Source organism: Mirounga angustirostris, unplaced genomic scaffold, assembly GCF_029215605.1.
Source record: "Mirounga angustirostris isolate CCGP_5_RB_7025 unplaced genomic scaffold, mMirAng1.0.hap1 SCAF_2, whole genome shotgun sequence".
Lineage (NCBI taxonomy): Eukaryota > Metazoa > Chordata > Mammalia > Carnivora > Phocidae > Mirounga > Mirounga angustirostris.
In genome coordinates this window covers 32,546,457-32,569,574 of record NW_026991710.1, presented here as the reverse complement: position 1 = coordinate 32,569,574, position 23,118 = coordinate 32,546,457, and the positions used below count along the sequence as shown (strand labels likewise).

Genomic DNA, 23,118 nt, shown 5'->3' with positions numbered 1-23,118 from the left:
TTATAAGTTAAAAAAATGTGAAATAGGAAGTAGAAAAAACAAGAGACCATTCTTGTAGTGGTTCTCAAATCAGAATTATCTAGGATGTTTTTCCCCCAAATACACATGCCCTGGCCATACCACATATATCTGAATCAGAAAATTAGAGTGAGTCCAGGGATATACAGAGTTTAAAAAGTTTCCCCAGGATTTTCTGAGATAGACCCATAGTAAGGTCCCCTGAGAGAAACAGAATAGGAGAGATTAAACCTGGAAGGGAGGGGTGGCATATAGAATGTGTCTACTTTTGGGAATAAAGCTTGCCTGTTGTTTGAACCTGCTGTGTATATGAAGCCATCAATTCTCAGCCTGTTGTGCTCATATACTCAGAGGTATAGGGCCATTTACTTTGTTTTAGGGGTGTGCAAGGGTATAGGATAAGATAACATAGGATATCTTCTTGTGTGATCAGGTATACTTGGGGGAAAATTAATTTTTTCATTAAAATATGCATGGATATATTATGGAAAAGAACTTGAAATTCACATGAATTTTTGAAATAAAATACACTTTTTTTGTGTCTTTGTTTGGGGCTAGCAATTTGGCTTGTGTACCTAATCTGCCCTTGCAGTATGTGCCTTTAGAGGGCCAAAAGGCTTGAGAAGAGCTGATGCAGGGAGGTTTATAAGCCAGGCATGCCTAAACTGGGGAGTCCCTGTTAAAATGTTAATTTCTAAACAAAGAAGTGACTTAATGTGTTTTAATTTTACATGAATTTCGCCTTTTTTCCCCCCCCTTTCCCCAAAGTCTGTAAGTCCTGAAGATTCTGAGAAGAGACGCACTAATTATCAAGCTTATCGAAGCTACTTAAATAGAGAAGGCCCCAAAGCTCTGGGCTCCAAAGAAATACCAAAGGTATGAATGCTGAGAGGGCAGGCTGTTCTGTCAGGGCCTCTGGCCCCTGGGTCCATGCATGTATTCACTATGTTCACAGCAGCAGAGCATTGATAATTAAAAACAGAGGGGTGCCTGGCTGGTTCAGTCTGCGGAGTGTGTGACTCTTGGTCTCAGGGTTGTGGGGTTGATCCCCACGTTGGGTGCAGAGATTACTTAAAAAAATAAAATCTTAAAAAAAAAACAACAACAGAAAAGCCTTAGTCACCATCTTTGTGAATTAGGGATATTTATTCATGTAATGAATTACTGCTTGATACTATAAAGAAAAATTGTCCTTTAAGTAACTCATAATCCTAGAGGGGCTCCGTTTTGAGGAATATGGTAATCATGGACTAGTACTTTTTGCTGGTAGTGTGGATCCACCAGAAACGGAGATTGAAGGCGTACCAGAAAGAGAAGGATAATCAAATGTAGTATGAAATTTTTGAGAAGGTAGAAGCAGAGGGGATTCAGGTCACAAATGGAGATTAGTAGTTTCACTAATAAAGAAGGGGTGAGGGTGAACCTTAAGGGGCTGGTGGGTTGTGTAGGAGGCTAGAGGAAGATGTCAGCCTTGCCTCTTGCTTGTGGTGTAAGACAGACTAAGAAAGACTCAACAAGCTCCTCTGCTTGGGAGGACTTTTTTTTTTTTTTTTTTAAGATTTTATTTGAGAGAGAGCACACAAGTGGGGTGGAGGGGTTGGGGCAGAGGGAGAGGGAGAAGCAGACTCCTAGCTGAGCAGGGAGCCTGATGCAGGGCTCGATCCCAGGACCTTGAGATCATGACGTGAGCCAAAGGCAGAAACTTAACCGACTGAGCCACCCAGGCGCCCCTGCTTGAGAGGACTTTAGGCATAGTGGAGTCCTGAGGGGACTCAGTGAAGGCAAGGTGGTGGAGGAAATATTGAGTAGAGGTTGAGGATATTGGGTAGCTTGCTGGTCCCGCAGTAAGTGTTCTAGAGTGGAAGAGTTTGGTTGAGAGGCTAAAAGTGCTGAGATTGGTTGTAAAATATATATTCAGAGCCACAATGGGTAATAATTCAGGATAGGTGATTAGGGTGTGGGATAGAGGCTTGTATGTGGACTTTTCCAGGGTCATTTTGAATTTGTTGAGAAGAATTTAAATACTTTAGTGTTCACAAGATCATTTCAGTCCTAGAATCATAAGGCTTGTAGGGACCTTGAGATGTTGTTAATCAAACCATTTCTCTCCAAGCAGATTCATAGCTTTTTTTTCCCCCCACCCAGTCTTTGAATTTCGTTTAGCTTCTTCCTTGCAGGCCTGTTTTAAGTCTATGTTGATCTTAATTCTCTATTCAAAGGGTAATAAGTAACTTGGAATGGTTTACATAATTTTCGTTTTGCTTGGTTCTATCATTTTATTGAACCATTGTAAAAATTTAAAGAAGTCTATAACTGTACATAGTTCCAATTAAGATTAAATGTCTCCTCCACCCAGTTCTCTTTGGCCATTGTCTTTTGTATATCGAATTATCTTTCTAATCAGGAGGTAATAAGATCTTGCCTTTAAGTTACTCGCAGGTTGTTAGATTTTCTGTCATAGAGTAAGCAGAGAGAAGGGCTGAAGCTCAAACTTGTTTAGCCTTTTTAGAGTCAAATCTTTCCTTTTTTAACAATAACAAGAAATTCTGTAGGTGGATTGCATCTAGTTGTTTATTTAGTTTTGTAAGTTAACTAGTGGTTTTTTTTTTTTTTTTAAAGATTTTATTCATTTATTTGAGAGAGAGAATGAGAGAGAGAGAGCACATGAGAGGGGGGAGGGTCAGAGGGAGAAGCAAACCCCCTGCTGAGCAAGGAGCCCGATATGGGACTCGATCCGGAGACTCCAGGATCATGACCTGAGCCGAAGGCAGTCGCTTAACCAACTGAGCCACCCAGGCGCCCTAACTAGTGGTTTAAATATTAAAAAAAAACACGAGTAGTATGAATAGATAATTTTAATAAGCTTTGTGAACTGTATTGGATGTATATTTTTCATTGCTGGTTTTGTTAAGTTTATTAAATGCTAACCTCCGTAAGAATTTCTCAGGATTTAATTTCAGGTTCTGCTTATTTGCTGTGAATTTCCTGCAGATTTTTCATGCTGAGATTATTTATGATGTCAAATGAGAAAAATCAACTTCCTGCAGTTTTGGTGCCAAATATTTCTTTGGAAGGCTACCATGTAATTTCCTCTCTGCTTGAACATTTTGGTTTTTAGGGAGCTGAAAATTGCTTGGAGGGCCTTACATTTGTAATCACAGGAGTGCTGGAGTCCATTGAACGAGATGAGGCCAAGTCTCTAATTGAGCGTTACGGGGGCAAAGTAACAGGAAATGTCAGCAAGAAAACAAACTACCTTGTCATGGGTCGTGATAGTGGACAGTCCAAGAGTGATAAGGTGGGTCCTGCTGTCTTCTCAACACAGTGAAATAGCCTGCTTGCCTTGGCAGGGTCTTACTGGGACCATTTGTAGCAATGCCCTCTACACAGAATTAAATGAAGAAAAAAGTTGGAAAAAGTAATTTCATCCCTATATTGTTTCTTCCACAGAAGTGTTCTTGGCTTCAACGTCAAGATTTTGCTTTTCCAGTTGAAGGCACAGTTCCTGTGTAGTTGACTTTCTTAGTGTAGTATTCTAGTTTAGATCATTTTTCATGGGTAGAAGCAAATACCGTTTTCTTTTTCTTTTACTCCTAAATATTCCTATATATGCCACTGTATACTTCATCTTAAGTTCTGTTTATTGAAAGCTCTTTTTGTGTTGGGGAAAATTATATTTAGCTCCAGGTAACAGAATATCTGGTAAGTGTGATTTGGCGAATAGCTGCTTATTTTCTTACCCAACAAGAATCCCAGAGGTAGGCAGTTGCTGGGGATGGCCCAGCAGGTCAGTGATGTAGTTAGGCTACTTCCATCCTCCATTTCTGTCACCTTTACTGTGGTAGCTTTAGTCTCTGTGCATGTTGCCTTGTGTTGCCAGGTAACTGTAGCTGTAGGCATTCAAGTCCACATTTCAGGCAGGAAAAAGGACGCAGTGGCAAGATGTCACAGTAGCTGTGAATGGCCTTAGAAGAGTTTTCCTGGAAATAGCTCTTACAGAATTCCCCTTAGGTCTTATTGGCTGGAGCTGTCACGTGGCTATTCATAGCTTATAAGGGAGTTTGGGGGAGGATGAGGACTTTTCTGATTCTTCAGTCATAATTCATCACTTGGAGATGGACACATCGGAGTTATTTTAACAGGGAAGATGATGGGAGAAAACAAAAACTTCAGGCGAGTCCATCTTGGAAGGCCCTAGTGGCTCTGCCCCTCCTAGGGTAGAAGAAAAGATAAAGCAGTCCGCAGAAGTGCTAATGTGACACGTCCATTGCCAACCCGTCACTCTTAGGGGATGTATTTGTTATTTGCTCTAGTTAATGGTACTTTTTCATGAATATGGTTTTTAAAAATATTGCAGTTATTCTAATTTACAAATGTGGTTTCACCTATGAAGAGACCCTAGAATTAGTAGTATTTTTTTTTAACAGAAAGTAATGGCTAGGATATGGTTGTAATGATTTGTATTTTTAATCAATAGGCAGCAGCCTTGGGGACAAATATTATTGATGAAGATGGCCTATTGAATCTGATTCGAACTATGCCAGGCAAGAAGTCTAAGTATGAAATAGCAGTTGAAGCTGAGGTTTGTATAAAATGAACTTGATTTATTTAAGGTATATATAACAACTTTTCTATTTCATAGAGATGTTTCGTGAGTGGCTGTAGACCTGTTGCCTAAAAGATTAACTTCCCCTTCTACCACAGATGCATTTAGTTGTGGTATCTTCTTTATCTCCTCCAGTATGTGACAGTTCCTCAGCCTTTCCTTGTCTTTTTATGACCTCGAGACTTTTTTTTTTGAGACTTTTTTTTTTTCTAAGATTTATTTATTTTAGAAAGAGAGCACGTGCGCATGAGCAGGGGGAGTGGCAGAGGGACAGCTGGGAGAGAAGCAGAAACCCCGCTGAGCAGAGAGCCTGACATAGGCTCGATCTCATGACCCTGAGATCATGATCTGAGCTGACATCAAGAGTCAGACACTTAGCTGACTAAGCCACACAGGCGCCCTGGCCTTGAGACCTTTTTTTTTTTTAAGATTTTATTTATTTATTTGACAGAGACACAGCGAGAGAGGGAACACAAGCAGGGGGAGTGGGAGAGGGAGAAGCAGGCTTCCCGCTGAGCAGGGAGCCCGATGCGGGGCTCGATCCCAGGACCCTGGGATCACGACCTGAGTCGAAGGCAGACGCTTAACAACTGAGTCACCCAGGCGCCCTGGTTTTTTGATGTCTTATCATTAGATTGAGGTTATGCATTTTTGGCAGGAATTCCACAGAGTGGTATTTTGTTCTTCTCAGTGCATTATATTAGATGTGTATGTTAATACGTCTTTTTAATTTTTTTTAGAGAGGTGGGATAGGGGAGAGGCAGAGAGGAAGAGAGAATCTTAAGCAGGCTCCATGCCCAGCGTGGAGCCCGATGCACAGCTCGACCTCACCACCCTGAGTCGATATGCCTTCTTATTGGTGATGTTAATCTTGATTAAGGTGGTTTCTGACAGGTTTCTCCACTAGTAAAGCGACTCTTTCCCTTTGTAACTGATAAATATCTTGGAAGGGAACTTGAATACTATGGTAATATCCTGCTTCTCCTCAAACATTCACCCACTAATTTCAGCATCCACTTACTGGCAAAGAGGCACTGTTTTTTTCTTTTTTGTGACATTCACACCATAAAGTTCACCCTTTTAAAATGTATTTCAGAGATTTTTAGTGTATTCCCAGGATGGTTGTACACAACCATCACCAGTATCTAATTTTATCACTCCCTGTAGCCAGTTAACCATCATTCCTCATACCCAGCCCCTGGCAACCACTATTCTGTTTTTTGTTTCTATGGATTTGCCTGTTCTGGACATTTTATCTAAAGAGAAACATGCGATTTGTGACCCTTTGTGTCTGGCTTCTTTCATTTAGTATGTTTTCAAGGTTCATCTGCACTGAAGTACATGTGTCAGGACTTTACTCCCCTTTTTTTGGTGATTAATACTCCATTGTGTGTGCATACCACATTTTGTTTATTCATTCTTCAGTTGATGGCCATTTTGGGTTGTTTCTATTCTTTGGCTGTAATAATAATGTAATTATATAATTAATATATAATTATAATTACATATAATAATGCTGCTGTGAATATTTGTGTATAAGTTTTTGTGGAGGTGTTAACTTTTAATGAGTCAGAAAGCTGGAACAAAAATTTCTTAATTTTTTTTTTTGATTTCAGACTGATTACAGAATATTATTTGTAAACTTAGCATGGTCTCACTAAAAAAATTGCATTTGGGTGCTTTTTGGTGTGTTTGTTGTTAATTTTTATCAAGTTTGGAAGGTGGTGATTTCCAGAATAGCAGGGTTCATTGTGAAAAACCAGACCCATGCTGGGTAGCTCACTTGGATATCCCAGATTAACCCTATAGAGTACGTTTAGCAGGATAGATATTCTGTATATCTTACCAAGTTTCTTTTTTTTCCTCACTTTTCCAATTTTAAAGATGAAGAAAGAGAAGTCCAAATTGGAAAGAACACCTCAAAAAAAAGACCAAGGAAAAAGAAAAATTAGCCCAACTAAAAAAGAGTCAGAATCTAAAAAAAGCAGACTGACTCCCAAAAAGGACAGCTCCATAAAGTCAGTAAAAAAGGAAACCAGTATGTTTTGGAGATGCCTGGACTTCGAGGAGCAGGTGGCTGAGGAGACAAACGGTGACAGCCGGGCTAGGAATTTGGCTGATGACAGCAGTGAAAGCAAAGTGGAAAATTTGCTCTGGGTGGATAAATATAAGCCAACCTCGCTCAAGACCATAATTGGACAGCAAGGTGACCAGAGCTGTGCAAACAAACTCCTCCGCTGGCTCCAGAACTGGCACAAGAGTCCATCCGAAGATAAGAAACACGGTGATTTTGCAGCTTCCTTCATTTTTGTGTGTGTCTATCACCATGTAATTGCTCAGTTCCACATCTGTGAGAAAGTAGAATAGTTGGTTCATTCATCTCTCAGCAGACATTGAAAGCCTGCTCTGAGTCCAGGTGCAATACTAGACCCCAGAGGTGCTGTTGTGAACAAAAGCGTCTTCCTCAGTTTGCTCACAGTCAGTCACAGACCTAGATGAGCCAGCAGGTAAGATATGTGGTGCTGAGTCCTGTTGGAGGGGTAAGTGTAGGGCCCCAAGAGCAGGGAGCTGTGTGGTCAGGGATGTGGAGGTATGCTCCCATCCCAGGAGGAAGGGGTAGCTAAGTGAAGACTTGGAAACGAAGCAGGAGTTAGCTGGGTGAAGGGAAGGAGGAGTGTTGTGTGGGAGAGAACACAGGTACCAAGGTCTGAGGATGTGTGAGCGAGCCACTGAGTGCGCCAGGGAGACTCGGCGGAGAAGTGTGCAAATTAACAGCTGAGGCACACTCCAGACTAGGCAGCCTGAAGATCCCAGCGGTGCATTTGCTTTCAGGAGGGCCTGAGCTCTGGCTTCTTCACCATGTATTTGTCGTGGAAAAGGAGCGGTATAATCGGTGTTTAATGTCTAGGGTATTATTGGAACCGAGGTTTCAGATCACAGATGTTAGTAGTGTTCTTGGGAGGTGCACCCGCAGCCCTGGAGGATACTGTGTGAAAAAAAAAAGAAGGCAAAATCCAGTGAGCATCACAGTGAATTCCCAGAGTGATGACTGGGTTATCAATGTCCATCTGGTCACTAGACATTGGCCGATGTTGCCAGCTTATTTATGACAGAGGATGTAATTTAATGATACAGGTTTAAATTTGAGTTCTTTTCTCTTTCTAAAATCACATAAAATCTTAAAGGGGGATATAGTGCTTTGTATGCCTGGAGAAGACTTTATAAGGCTTCAGGGGAACCAGAGTCCCTTTTCCCATGCCTGCAGCAGGTTTAGCCATCTCTCTCTCAGACATCGTGTCTGTATAGAGCACCCTTGATGTGTCAGGCCCCCATGTGATAAGGGGAGAAGAATGCTTTAGAGTTGAGCTGGGCAGGGTAGTTGCAGATACACCATCTTCAGTTCATTCTTTTTGTGATCAAGTAGCTGATTATGCTCGTTGACATGTATTGAGGCATGCCTGGCTCTGTGATCAGCATGTTCATCCTGACAGTATCCCTGCCAGTACATTACTGTTGTTACCCTCATTTTACAAAGGAGGAAATAGGCCCAGGAGGTTAAATCATTTCTCCCAGCTGGTGAGCGGTGGAATTAGGAGAGCTGGAGTTAGGATTGGAGCCCAGAAACTCTGCTCCCTGACCTGTGCTTTTGTAGGAAAGGAAACCCATAAAGTTATGGTTCAAATCAGAATTGGAGAGTTAGTTTTAGTGTTTTATTTTGGGTGTAAGTGAGGTAGGCAGTAGAGTTTCAGTAAGTGCTCTGGAAACTGTTGTTTATGGTTTGTAGGAAATATTCTGCAAATTTAGAGGTAAATTGGAGGACTGCTCTTGATTTTCAGTTTCTGCACAGTGATTCTTGCCATTCCTGAATTTCTCTTACGTAATATAGGTTAACACTCTGGAACTTCTTTTTTTCCAGCAGCGAAGTTTGGTAAGTTTGCTGGCAAAGATGATGGCTCTAGTTTTAAAGCAGCGCTGCTCTCGGGCCCTCCAGGTGTTGGCAAGACAACCACAGCCTCTCTGGTTTGTCAGGTGAGTGTTGTGTCTTAGTGCAGTTGGAAAGCTAACCCAGGAATGGGCATGTGTAGCAGATACATACCTGTGTGTGTGTGTGTGTTAGTAGGTCTGCGGCATATGTATTTTAACCTGCTCTGTATAGACTTTGTAAAGTCAAATTTTTAGAATTTACCTCGGTTCTGGGGATATTTGTCATTTTCATCCTTTTCTTAATATTGGTAATTAAAATAATAGGTAATATTTGTGTGCCAGGCCATGTGCTAAGCCGTTGGGTGTATTATCTTTTAGGTAATATAAATATGTCTTATAGACTCTTTTTTTTTTTAAAGATTTTATTTATTTATTTGACAGACACAACGAGAGAGGGAACACAAGCAGGGGGAGTGGGAGAGGGAGAAGCAGGCTTCCCGCAGAGCAGAGAGCCTGATACGGGGCTCGATCCCAGGAGCCTGGGATCATGACCTGAGTCGAAGGCAGACGCTTAACAACTGAGCCACCCACGCGCCCCCTGTCTTATAGACTCTTATGGATAGAAATACTCCATCCTCATGTGACAAATGAAATGGGCTTACAGATGAGGCTCGTGGCCCAGGTAGTCTGACTCTTCACCGCTCTGGGAGCCTGCCTTTGTTCTTGTCTCTACAGCTGCCATTTCTAGACCGTGAGAGGGGAGACACTAGAGCAAACTGGAGTTCATGTATCATGAATGTGAAGTGATATATGAAGTGGTAGCGGAATGATGAGAGATTTTATTTATTTTTATATTTACTGATTTTTATTTTTAGAAGATTTTATTTATTTGTCAGAGCACACAAGCAGGGGAAGCGGCAGGCAGAGGGAGAAGCAGGCTCCCCGCTGAGCAAGGAGCCCCATGCGGGACTCCATCCCAGGACCCTGGGATCATGACCTGGGCCGAAGGCGGATGCTTAACCGACTGAGCCACCCAGGTGTCCCAAAATGAGGGATTTTAAACTTCTTTTAAATATACTACTGGATTTCCCAACCCTTGTCCTATAAGCATAATTTAGCTGGTAGAACAGCTATATATTTTCTGTTTTATTACAAACATTAAAAAAAAAACAAAATTTTTTCCTAGTCTCTACAATTGTAAACATGACTTTTTTCTCCCTTTATTATCATCATTATTTTGGAGGGGAATTGAGTTAAGGCTTTTCATCAATAAAATCAATTTTGGGAAATGAGTCAGAATAACTTGATTTTTCACAGCTTGGTAAGAAGATTATGTATTGGGATGGTTTAATAACGAATGATTTAACTTTATCTTGAAGAGTCAAGAATTATTTTTGGTAACTATCTAGATTAATTCTGTATGTGATATTGAAATCTTGGGATGGGTATATTTAATTCTTTATAGGATTTTAAGAAGTAAACTTAGTAAAATTGCTTGTTCAGGTATACTCTTCTAGATTAGTGATTTATTAGCTGTGGTTTTAAGATGGAACTTACGTGTGTGTGTGTGTGTATGTGGTATATATGTATATATTTAAAAAATCTCTTAATATTGTGAGGCATGTTATGTCATCGTCTTTGTCTTTTTTATCCATGGTTCCTTATGTCATTTTTATGCCCACTTTCTTCATTAATTGCCTTGTTTTTGGGGAGAGTTAATAATTTGTATTGCGACAGTAACGGTTTCCAATATTTTGGTTAGGAATTGGGATATAGCTACGTGGAACTGAATGCAAGTGACACTCGGAGTAAGAACAGTTTGAAGGAGGTTGTTGCTGAATCACTGAATAATACCAGCATCACAGGCTTTTATTCAAGTATGTGGGTATTTGAACTGTTTTCTTTGGTTATGTAAGGAAAACAAATTCACTTCAACGTTTAGGAACCAGTATGGAACATTACTATGTGCCAGGCACCCTGCTAAATCCTGGGGCTAATGATGGAACTCTTATAGGACAGTAGTTCCCCCCCCTCTTTTTTTTTCAGGTCTTAGCAGTTTCTTTCTTTCTTTCTTCCTTTCCTTTCCTTTTTCCTTTTTTCTTTTTCCTTTTTCCTTTCCTTTCCTCTTTTCTTTTCCTCTTTCTATATATATATATGAGAGAGAATGAGATAGAGAGCATGAGAGGGGGGAGCGTCAGAGAGAGAGGCAGACTCCCTGCTGAGCAGGGAGCCCAACGTGGGACTCGATCCCGGGGCTCCAGGATCATGACCTGAGCCGAAGGCAGTCGCTTAACCAACTGAGCCACCCAGGCACCCTTAGCAGTTTCTAAGAATGTGTTAAAATACATATATGGACATGTTTATACATGTTGCACATTTTTTAGAGGATTCACAGGTGAATCTTGTGAAGAGGGAGAGTAAATAAAGTATTGTAATTCAGTGTGATGAGTGAGGTAATAGAGGCCTGTAGATGAAGAAATGATTTGAATTGGGGCGCTGGGGAAAGTCAGGATAAGGATGGTATTTGTTCAACAGGCCTTGGAGGATGAAAGAGGATCATTTGTGGTGAAAGGTCATATAGGCAAAGACAGTAGCAGAGGAGAAGAAATTGTGAAGGTGACACTGTTTGAGGCTGTAGCTGGTGGTCTGGTATGGCCAGAGTCTATGGGAAAAATAAGATACTCAAACTACAGACTCAGTAGTGCAGATTTAGAACTTATGGTAGATACTGCACAGTCACCTGAATTCTTGGTACTTTCAGTGGTAGCAAATCATTATTAAAAAGGATTTGCTCAGGTAATGTCACTCTGGCTGGTGGGAGTGTTAGTTAATTGGTACTACTCTGGAGAGTAGTCTGGCAGTATTTTTCAAAAGTTACATTATAAAGACCTTTTAGCCCAGAAATTCCAGCTCTTGGAATTTAGCAATTGATATATGCCAAGTGTCATATATATATATATATATTCATTTAGTATGATTTGTAATAGCAGAAGGTTGGAAGCATCTTCATATTTTATCAGTAGATAGTGATTATGATACATGTGTAAAATGGGATATTATTAAATAGCCTTAAAAAATGAGGTGTTAAGGAACAGATCACCAAAATACATTGAATGATAAAACCAAGATATATATTTTTATGCACGCATGTTTTCAATATGTATAGGGATACCCGAGGGGGCAAAGGTGGGGGGGAGAATTTCTTTTCATCTGCATATTCTTGTGCCTCTTGCATTTTGGTTTAAAATGTTTTACATGTTTTTTTAATAAAGCAGCAGCATTTGAACAGTTGCTCTTTTTTGTCCCATCCCATAGCTTCTCAGCATCGGTCAGGCGGAGCAGCCCATTCAGTAAGCACGAAACATGCTCTCATCATGGATGAAGTAGATGGCATGGCAGGCAATGAGGACAGGGGAGGAATTCAGGTAATGAAAGCACTGTAGTTTTGCAGCTTTACTGTTGATTTTTAGTTGTAAGATAGTTTTTTTAATATTTAAAGAACTAATTGTGCTGTAATATTTACAACAATTAAAGCATGTTGCTGAGGTTTTCAAAACCTAAAATACATTGTGTAGTATTTTGTTGTTTTTTTTTTTAAATATTTATGTGTTGCAAATTTGCTTTTTTAGGAATTAATTGGTCTGATAAAACATACAAAAATTCCCATTATTTGTATGTGCAATGATAGAAATCATCCCAAGATTCGTTCTTTGGTTCATTATTGTTTTGATCTTCGTTTTCAAAGACCTCGAGTTGAACAGATTAAGGTAAAATGATTGTAATTTTTTTTCTCCATCACACTCTCCTTCTTATTTTTTGGTCAGTATTTCTCAAAAGTTACCTTTAAAAGTACCTGATAAATATTCTAAAAATATCTGATTATGTGACTTTAAAAAAAACCATTTAGGATTCCCCTTTGTCAATTTCAGGGTGCTATGATGTCTATTGCATTTAAAGAGGGTTTGAAGGTCCCCCCTCCAGCTATGAATGAAATAATTTTGGGAGCCAATCAAGATATCAGACAGGTAAATTAAATACATATTACGTTAATAGTTGCTGATTCTTTTGAATTAATGCCTTCAACTTTTCAGAGAGGAGGAATGGCATTATTGTCTCACCTTGACCATGTCTTATTTATGATTTCTGTTAGGTTTTACACAATCTGAGTATGTGGTGTGCACGAAGTAAGGCACTAACCTATGACCAGGCCAAGGCTGATTCTCATAGAGCCAAGAAGGATATCAGACTGGTAAAATAACTTTCCATTTCTTAGTTACTTTCTCAAGCTAAAGCATTTCTTGTTCTACTCATATTAACTTAGTAGAAGTAGTTATTATAGTTCCTTGACACACCTATTGAACCTATGGATATTTATAATAAGAAAGCTGCTAAAAGGTTTTCTAATTCAAATGAATTTTTCCTCAAGGACTATTAGTGTACATTGTAAATTATGAGAAATGGAAGTTTTAAATTATATTCATGCTTCAGTAGTTATAAAATGGTCTTTTCAGAGTCCCTTATGTATAGATTCCATGGTTTGAAGTTTTGGAACTTTAAGAATAATCTGTTTCAAATGGCCTATAATTTATTTATTTATTTATTTTTAAAAAGATTTTATTTATTTGACAGAGAGAGAGAGAGAGGGAACACAAGTAAGGGGAGTGGGAGAGGGAGAAGCAGGCTCCCCGCTGAGCAGGGAGCCCGATGTGGGGCTCAATCCCGGGACCCTGGGACCATGACCTGAGCTGAAGGCAGATGCTTAACCAACTGAGCCACCCAGGCACCCCTCAAATGGCCTATAATTTAATAACCTCTCTGAAACTTGAAACCAGAAGTCGGTATTAATTATCTGTGTTCTATTTCACCTAGTCACTAGTCAATTTATTATTACAGTTAGAGCAGTGATTAAGTAGTGTTTGTAACCCCCTCTCTCCCCCCCTTTTTTTAATCAAACTTTTTTTTTTTAAGATTTTCTTTATTTGTCAGAGAGAGAGAGAGAACCCAAGCAGGGGGAGCAGCAGGCAGAGGGAGAAGCAGGCTCCCCACCTCGCAAGGAACCCGATGCGGGACTTGATCCCAGAACGCTGGGATCATGACCTGAGCCGAAGGCAGATGCTTAACCGACTGAGCCACCCATGCGTCCCTAAATCAATACACTTTTTAAGAGCAGTTTTAGTTTCATAGCAAAATTTAGCACAGGGTACAAAGACTTCCCTTATTATCACCTGCCTCCAGACTCCTACAACCTTTTCCACTATTAATATCCCCCACCAGAGTGGTACATTTGTTACAGTTGAACCTACACTGATACACCCAAAGGCCATAGTTTACATTAGGGTTAGTTCACTCTTGATGTACATTCCATAGGTTTTGACAGATGTATCATAGCTTATATCCACCATTGTATATCACACAGAATACTTTCACTGCCCTAAAAATACTCTGTACTCCTCCTGTTCATCCATTCCTTCCCCCAACTCCTGACAATCACCAATCTTTTTTTTTAGATTATTTATTTTAGAGAGAGCATGAGCAGGGGGAGGAGCAGAGGGAGAGGGACAAGCGGACTCCACATTGTGTGGAGCCCGACACGGGGCTCAGTCTCATGACCCTGAGATCATGATCTGAGCCGAAATCAAGAGTTAGCCAGCCACTTAACTGACTAAGCCACCTGGTGGCCCAATCACTAATCTTTTTATTGTCTTCATAGTTGCACCATTTTCAGAATGTCATGTAGTTGGAATCATACAGTATATAGCCTTTTCAGTTTGGCTTTTTGTTTTGTTTTTTGTTTTTTGAGAGAGCACGTGTGAGTGAGTGCAAGCAGGGGGAGGGGCAAACAGAGAGGGAGAGAAAATCTTAAGTGGGCTCCATGATGTAGGGCTCGATCTCACGACCCTGACATCATGACCCAAGCGGAAATCAAGAGTCAGACGCTTAACCAACAGCCACCCAGGCACCCCCAGATAGGCTACTTTCAGTTAGTAATGTGCATTTAAGGTTTCTACATATCTTTTCATGGCCTTATTATAGCTCATTTCTTTTTTGTGCTGAATAATATTCCAGTGTCTGGATGTACCACAGTTTATCCACCTTATGAAAGACATCTGGATTGCTTCCAAGTTTTGTCAGTTATGAATAAAGCTGCTGTCAAGATCCATGTGCAGGTTTTTTGTGTAGTATGTTTTCAGTTCGTTTGGATAAATACCAAGGAGGACAATTAAGAGTATATTTAGTTTTGTAAAAAAACTGCCAGTCTGTCTTCCAAGTGACTATACCATTTTGCATTCCTACTAGCAATAAATGAGAGTTCCTGTTGCTCCACATCTCTGCCAGCATTTGATGTTGTCAGTATTTTGGACATTGGCCGTCCTACTAGGTGTGTCCTTCCCTTTTTTTAGGGCCCATTTGATGTTGCCCGGAAGGTGTTTGCAGCTGGAGAGGAGACTGCTCATATGTCACTTGTGGACAAGTCCGATCTGTTCTTTCATGATTACTCAATAGCACCCCTCTTTGTCCAGGAGAACTACATACACGTGAAGCCTGTAGCTGCAGGGTGAGTGTTCAGAGCTAGTGAGGGGTAGGCCATGTTCCTGGGAGAGAGGAGTAGGAGGTATGGACAGTGGTGTGATCCAGACTGCTTTATTTATGCAGGGGTGACATGAAAAAGCACCTGATGCTTTTAAGCAGAGCAGCAGATAGCATATGCGATGGTGACCTAGTGGACCGTCAGATCCGGAGTAAGCAAAACTGGAGTCTTCTGCCCGCACAGGTAAGCACGATGCAGACTCTGCTTTAGGTAAAATAGAAGAGCTGTGAGCTCCTGTAGTTATGTGAAATACCAGAGAAACATTATGGCTCTTACGGCAAAAATAAAGTCTGTTCTAGATTAAAATACTCTGGGGTCACAATTGTCTATTTCTTAATAAAAATGAAACATAAAAATAGCCTTACTTTTCAGGGTTTCAAAATGTCTCTATGTAAATGGACATATGGAAATAGGAACATTAGATTCTGGACATAAATAAGGTGTTAGTCAAAAGCTTTATTTGCTCTGTTTTACCTTAAGAATGCCTTTCTTTTTTGTTATTCTTGAGTCTCCCCGATGGTGACTAAGTAGCTCCTACTTGAAGATGCAGCCAGGGCAGGTCAGCAGCTACTTCTCTGATATGTGAATTCTGATTGTCTTCTTCCTTGCTGAAGAGGCAGCTTTATACTGGTACTTTATTTAGGTGGTAACTTTCACTCAAAACAGAGTTTTGCAAACTTTCATAATTAAGAATATTATTTCTTCTTGAGTTTTGCATATTTATACAGCATTATTGGCCCAAGTAATAATATGCAAGGGACTTCTGGAAGGCCTACTCCTCTCTTAATTCTACCTATACATTGTTGGGAAACAAAAAACAAAGATTCATTCTGGATATAAAGAATCCTTTCTCTTATGTTTTACAAGTGTTCATTTTTTAAACTAATAATTGTATCTTTAAGAATTTATCCTAAAGAAATAACTTTAAACATAGGAGAGCTGAATGTACAAAAATATTACATGAGTTTTGATACTGTAAGAAATTGGAGAAAATCTCCATGTCTGGAAGTTGGAGAATGATTAATTATGGTAAATACTCTTGATGGAATATTATGCATTCCTTAAAATTATTTATAAAGATTGTCTAATATGAAAAATGCTTATGAGAGAATATTATTAGAATAAAGCAGGATACAAAATTTATGTATAATTCCAACTAAAAAAGTATGAGCCCTGGATCTAGAAGATATCAAGGATACCTTTGTAAAAATCTTTTCTCAAGTACCAGTTTACTTAATACTCTATTCAGTTTTCCATGCTTTGATCTACCTGTGCTATCAATAGTTTATGTTAAAGACAATCATGTTCCTCTTTTTTTTTTTAAGATTTTATTTATTTATTTGACAGAGAGAGATAGCGAGAGCAGGAACACAAGCAGGGGGAGTGGGAGAGGGAGAAGCAGGCTTCCTGCCAAGCAGGGAGCCCGATGCAGGGCTTGATCCCAGGAACCTGGGATCATGACCTGAGCCGAAGGCAGACGCTTAACGACTGAGCCACCCAGGCATCCCAGTCGTATTCCTTTTAAAGTCTTTTCTGCATCATGCAGTAACTGGTATGTTGGGATCAGTTGGTTGAGGAGGCCGAACTGCCAGATGATCTCTCTGCAGGCTATAACATGTATTGGACTGATAACGTTGTTTTCTCCGGGAGTGGTTTCCCATACTGACAGATGAGAGACAGAGGGAAAGGGTGTGATGCCCTGGAATTAGGTACCTGGGACAGTGTTGCTTCATTTGCTCCAGACTCTTTGGAAGCCAACAGCTGTGTAGGAAGCAACTTTGTACTGAATTCAAATTGTGGACGGCAATTGATTTTTTTCAGGCCATTTATGCCAGTGTTCTTCCTGGAGAGTTAATGAGGGGGTACATGACTCAGTTTCCTACCTTCCCAAGCTGGTTGGGGAAGCACTCATCTACCGGCAAACATGATCGTATTGTACAGGACCTAGCACTGCACATGAGTCTTAGGTAAGTGGTATTAGTCCATGTGTGGCATTTTATCAGTGTAGTGTATTTATTTAACCGCTGTCCAGTGAGGATAGCATAAGTCAAAAGATTTGTGTTTCAGTTTTGATTTTTTTTTTTAAGATTTTTATTTATTTATTTGACAGAGAGAGGCACAGCGAGAGAGGGAACACAAGCAGGGGGAGTGGGAGAGGGAGAAGCAGGCTTCCAGCAGGGCAGGGAGCCCGATGTGGGGCTCAGTCCCAGGACCCTGGGATCATGACCTGAGCCGAAGGCAGACGCTTAACGACTGAGCCACCCAGGCGCCCCTCAGTTTTGATTTTATTGCGAACTAGATAAATGATCCTGGATAAGTTCCTTATATTTTGTGGGCCTGAGTTTTATTATCTATAATTAGTATAATACTTGTTTTGTCACTTAAAAGTATACTTTGGAGAATAAGCCCAGTTGGTAGATGTGCCATAACTTTAAGATAAATTTTAAAGCTATGTAAATCTGAGGTAGGGCTACTATTTATCATGACTATGCCTGTTACTAGTAGGCATACATAATGTCTCAGCTTCCAAATAATTTAATAGGAAAAAGGGGACTATTTAAATAGTCCTAGTAGGATACTAGGTTGTAGTACCTATCCTAGTAGTAAACTGACCTAGTCATTTAGGGTAGGGGACACAGTTTAGCATATAACAGTAGGAGGCAGACATGCAGATGACTGAAAATCAATGTGCCTGGAGAAGTTTAATGAAGTCCAAAAATTCTTGTTATTTGGTACAATTTGTTAAAGTTTAGAAACTTAGAAAATGTGCATGCGCATAAATATTAAGTGAACTTAAGGAATTTATTTTTAACCACGAAGAACTACTTGAGCAGTCTTACTTCTCTTTCTGATCTCTGGAGGGAATGTTAACGTTGGTCCACTCTTAACTTTTTTCTGAAGCTGAACTGAAATGGTTCCTTTCTTCTTCCTGTAGAAATCTACTTCCTACTGTGGTCCCTCTTCTTAGCCTATGGCATGGGTCTTTTTTTGCCACTCTTGTAATCGTGTCCTATTGTTGCTGTAACAAATTACCAAAACTTAATGGTTTAAAATAACACAAATTTATTGCCACCTTAAGATGCAAAGAATGTCCTGGATTATATGGGCAGGCCCAGTGTAATTATAAGGATCTTTACCAAAAAAAAAAGTGGGGGGGGGGGGAGGCAGCCATATCAAGTCAGAGAGAAAGAGATTTTAAGATGTTACATTGTTGGCTTTGAAGATGGGAAAAAAGACCATGAGCCAAGGGATGTCCATGGCCTCTAGAAATTAGAAAGGGTTGCATTTCCCACTGCTCTTCTCATTGCTCAAGTGGGAGGCCTGGCTTTGAGCTCTTTTCCTATTCCTTGCCCTCTGTTTTTTAAAAAGGTGATGTATCCCTGTGCCCTAGGGGTATCTGCCTTTGACTCCCCCACCCTTCATGTAGATTGTGAGCACTGGACTTCCACTTTGTTTTGTGGCTGTGCTTTTGTGTATCCGTCCCCTTCTCTCATTAGACCGAACATTTCTGGTGGTAGGAACTGAGGCCTACCCATCCAGCATATAAAATTGGTTGGTAAATGTTCCCTAATGAATCACACACAGGACATTGTCATATCAAAGGATCTATAGTGAATTTCACAATTTTTAAAGTAAATTAGGACCTTCCTATTTAACTTTTTTTTTTTTTTTGAAGATTTTATTTATTTATTTGATAGAGAGATAGCGAGAGCAGGAACGACAAGCAGGGGGAGTGGGAGGAGGAGAAGCAGGCTTCCCGCCAAGCAAGGAGCCCGATGCAGGGCTCGATCCCAGGACCCCAGGATCATGACCTGAGCTGAAGGCAGACACTTAATGACTGAGCCACCTAGGCGCCCCCCTATTTAACTTTTTAACCCTGATTAAGTCATTGAACTTTTGGAAGTGCGATTTTATCATTAGTTCTTGTTGGGGTTATAGATGCCTTTGAGAATCTGAAAGCTCTTTGATCTTTATTACTCCCAAATGTGCGAATGCACAAACAATGCTAGGGGAATTACAGATTTCTGAGGTTAAGAACCCTTGATTTAGGAACACTAGATACCTTTAGACTTTTCTAGAGTTGAATTCTCTGTGATTTGGAGTAAAAGATAACAGTAATGTAACAAAATATAAGAGAATACTTTTGAAAAAGTTTCATGATTTTCTTAGGCTTAGGGCTCATACTTGTCTTTAAGTACTAATTGTGCTTGATTATAGAAGACTGAATCTAGAGGAAATGGGTAAATTTAAAATAAGGGTTTTTTTGGATTCTTTGCCTACGTAGTAAAACAGTTGGGGGCAGGGTTCTAGATTTCTAATCAAGAGAACTGTTCAGACTCAGTTACCTGAAGGCAAGAGCAGGACCCATTAATAATTTTAACATTTTCATGGGTTCTGAAGCCTAACAGCTTTTGAGGTTTCTCGTTTGGATTATGCACGCATATAATTGCCTCATTTGATGATGGAGGCAGCTGGATTGGAAAGATTTAGATTGGTGGCATTTTGTTCTGTTCATCTATTTTCTGTCTTTGAGTGACAGTATTTAAGAGCACGAGAGAAAGTCATTTCATGATAACATTGTAGTTCTCAGCAGACTTTTTCCTGAAGCCTTCCCCTCACAAGTGTGGACTACCTTGTGATTGTGCAGGGACATTTTCTGCAGTTTTCTTAGTTTGGGGAAAGCCCTGCTCTAGAACTAAAGATTTCAGAGTAACCCTATTAGGAAATATGAGGGAAATATTCATATATAATTTTGTATGTTATAATCAGATGAAAAGGTATTGCAGACCGTCATGTAGTAAGTAGCAGTGGAACTTGAGGTAGGAAATCTCACTGCCTTTTACTGATGCTTTTAATATTTGGAACTAGGAATGAGTAATCTTTGGCTATATTAAGTATGAGCACATAGAAATCCTGTTGCCCAGGCCTTGAGAGTAGGTTGCAAGTAGAACCTACATTTGTGTTTTTCATTGACTGATCCAGAGAAGTAGAAAATTCATTCCCTTTGAGCACACTGGTGTGTGTCCATCATCCTGATGGTGTAGTGCTAGGCTTTCTCTACCAGCTGTTAAATAGTAGACATTACATTGGGCATTATTAAAAGTGGATTGAACTTCACACTATGACTTGAGTTGGTGGTAGTTTGCCACTGACTACAGTTATGTCTCTTTTGTTTTGGTTTAAGAACTTATTCCAGCAAAAGGACTGTAAACATGGATTATCTGTCCCATGTAAGGGATGCACTTGTACAGCCCTTGACCTCACAAGGGGTAGAAGGAGTACAGGACGTTATTGCTCTTATGGACACCTACTACTTGATGAAAGAAGACTTTGAGAATATCATGGAAATTAGCAGCTGGGGAGGCAAATCTAGTCCCTTCTCCAAGCTGGACCCCAAGGTAAATTGTGTAACTCACTGGTTCTCCGTCACTTTGTGATTACAAGTTTGTAGTAGGAGTATTTCAGAGATGTTGTAGGTGCTTTAAAAAGGTTTAATTTTTTCCCCTTAAATGCTTTTTGCTTCTTACGGCCTATGCTTTCCAAAGATACTATTTGAGTGCAGAATTAAGAATGGACTTCTGGATTTGACCTTAACTATTTGTAGTTTTATCATTGCTTTATGTTGAGTGGAAAAGCAAGACATGAAATCTGAGAAGCCAGTATATAAATGTATTCCATGTAAAGTCGGATGGATGAGCCTGGGGAAGTAAGTCAGGTGGTGGTAATACATTATGAGAAGAAAGATGTGTTTATTGGCTGAGGATTTTTATACTTTTTCTCAGTCTGTCTAATCTGTGAACTTAGTATTTATTATAGTTGGACAGTTTACTATGTAATAATGTATTCCCTACTTTCTTTATATAATGAGCATGAAAAAACTAAAATGACGTAACATGGATCTGTAATATCCAGTACCTCACACTCTGCCTGTTTCTTTGGTGCTGTTTTATTTTATTTATTTATTTTTTAAAGATTTTATTTATTTATTTGACAGAGACACAGCGAGAGGGAACACAAGCAGGGGGAGTGGGAGAGGGAGAAGCAGGCTTCTGGAACACAGGGCAGGGAGCCCAATGCAGGGCTCAATCCTAGGACCGTGGGATCATGACCTGAGCCGAAGGCAGATGCTTAACAACTGAGCCACCCAGGCGCCCCACTTTGGTGCTGTTTTAGAAGATATATTCTCTATGGCTTACCTTCTCTAGAATTTTGATCTGACTTTATGGTTATGGGTAAATTCTCTCATGAGAGACCTCCATTGTTAGAATTCAAGGACTAATTCTATAATTATGTTTAGAAGCTTCAAGTTAAGGCTTTCAAGTTACTTAGTATTTTGAATTAACCATTTTATGATAAAGGTAATTTATGTATTTTGTAGTAATTAAAGGCCAAGTTTAACTTGTACCTTATTGTAAGTCTTTTTTGATTTATTGATTCACTATGCTTCTCACTTTGTAGGACTGTGGGATGCACTATTAAGGCAAAAATGATGAGCTAAAGTTTTTTGTTTTTTTTTTTCCTGCCTAATGTTCCCAAATACTAGTTCTTATTTTTGAGTCATGGGCTCTATTTTTTTTTTTTTTTTAAAGATTTTATTTATTTATTTGACAGAGAGAGAGATAGCGAGAGCAGGAACACAAGCAGGGGGAGTGGGAGAGCGAGAAGCAGGCTTCCTGCCAAGCAGGGAGCCCAATGCAGGGCTTGATCCCAGGAACCTGGGATCATGACCTGAGCCGAAGGCAGACGCTTAACGACTGAGCCACCCAGGCGCCCGAGTCATGGGCTCTATTAAGAATGTCATGAAAAACATAGAACTCCTCCGTAGAACAATGTATATAAGTACACTTACATGTACATGCGTAAATATTTCACAGACTATTTCAAGGATCTTGCAGGATCTCACAAAACCTTTGGTTTAAAATTAGGATTGTTTGGCACTTATTTTTAACAGCCTCTTTCTATTCCTTTCCTATAGGTGAAAGCAGCCTTCACAAGAACTTACAATAAGGAAGTCCACCTTACTCCATATTCACTTCAGGCAGTAAAGACACCTAGACACAGCACAGGCCCAGCACTGGATTCTGAATACAATGAAGAGTTAAATGAAGATGACTCTCAATCTGATGAGAAAGACCAAGACTCTGTGGAAACTGATGCAATGATCAAGGTAGTATTTTAAGCTACAGACAAGAAATGCCATGATATTCCCTTGGTAGTTTATCTTTTCTTGTGTACAGCTCGCCTTCTGAAATTATTCAGGGCCCGTTTTTAAGTTTTTACATTCATCACATTGAGGGTAGAGAAGGTATAGATTTTATTCTTATAAATAGCTGCTTATAATAGTGGAAGAAGGCAAGAAAATAGGCCATCATATGATGGTCATATGCTGTTAGAAAAAGTACCAGTTTTATTTGGTCATTCGTGTGTGCTTTACCATAGACACATATTTTTTTTTTTTTTTAAGATTTTATTTATTTGCGAGAGAGAGAATGAGAGACAGAAAGCATGAGAGGGAGGAGGGTCAGAGGGAGAAGCAGACTCCCTGCCGAGCAGGGAGCCCGATGCGGGACTCGATCCCGGGACTCCAGGATCGTGACCTGAGCCGAAGGCAGTCGCTTAACCAACTGAGCCACCCAGGCGCCCTTATAGACACATATTTTTACAGTTTAATTAAGAAAAACATTTTCAGTGAAACTCTTTCTTCTGTAATTTGTGTTTTGCTATAGCCATTGAACTGCCTATAGAAATTTCTCAGATTGAAACAATCTTGTCTTGTGCTAGGAGAGATTAAAACCATTTATGGTACCAGCCTACTGTTTACCTTTGGCTAAGGCAAAGGAATCTAGTCTGTGTTCTCTTCTTTCCTTAGTGTGTGTCATTCTTGTCCCTCATTTCTGTTTTGTATATGCAAGGGTAGGAAAAGCGGCCTTCTGCAATGTAGCTCTCTAGTCTTGTGTAGACATAAGAGGTTGTCTCCCTC

General features: G+C 39.9%; 1 protein-coding gene across 5 annotated transcripts in view; it reads left to right on the top strand.

Moving 5' to 3' along the window:
* The window catches only part of RFC1 (replication factor C subunit 1), a 91,456-nt gene that overhangs the window by 61,810 nt on the left and 6,528 nt on the right, over nucleotides 1-23,118 (top strand). For 3 of the 5 annotated variants that reach the window (XM_064584384.1, XM_064584380.1, XM_064584382.1), the window contains 15 exons: nucleotides 787-894; nucleotides 3,137-3,316; nucleotides 4,496-4,600; nucleotides 6,509-6,908; nucleotides 8,541-8,653; nucleotides 10,311-10,425; nucleotides 11,864-11,973; nucleotides 12,178-12,315; nucleotides 12,478-12,573; nucleotides 12,699-12,797; nucleotides 14,950-15,104; nucleotides 15,203-15,320; nucleotides 16,959-17,104; nucleotides 20,323-20,536; nucleotides 22,114-22,305. In XM_064584384.1, the coding sequence (XP_064440454.1) occupies nucleotides 787-894; nucleotides 3,137-3,316; nucleotides 4,496-4,600; nucleotides 6,509-6,908; nucleotides 8,541-8,653; nucleotides 10,311-10,425; nucleotides 11,864-11,973; nucleotides 12,178-12,315; nucleotides 12,478-12,573; nucleotides 12,699-12,797; nucleotides 14,950-15,104; nucleotides 15,203-15,320; nucleotides 16,959-17,104; nucleotides 20,323-20,536; nucleotides 22,114-22,305 (2,289 nt within the window). The remainder of the gene's footprint in view (nucleotides 1-786; nucleotides 895-3,136; nucleotides 3,317-4,495; nucleotides 4,601-6,508; nucleotides 6,909-8,540; nucleotides 8,654-10,310; nucleotides 10,426-11,863; nucleotides 11,974-12,177; nucleotides 12,316-12,477; nucleotides 12,574-12,698; nucleotides 12,798-14,949; nucleotides 15,105-15,202; nucleotides 15,321-16,958; nucleotides 17,105-20,322; nucleotides 20,537-22,113; nucleotides 22,306-23,118) is intronic. The other 2 variants (XM_064584383.1, XM_064584381.1) reach the window with 1 other exon arrangement.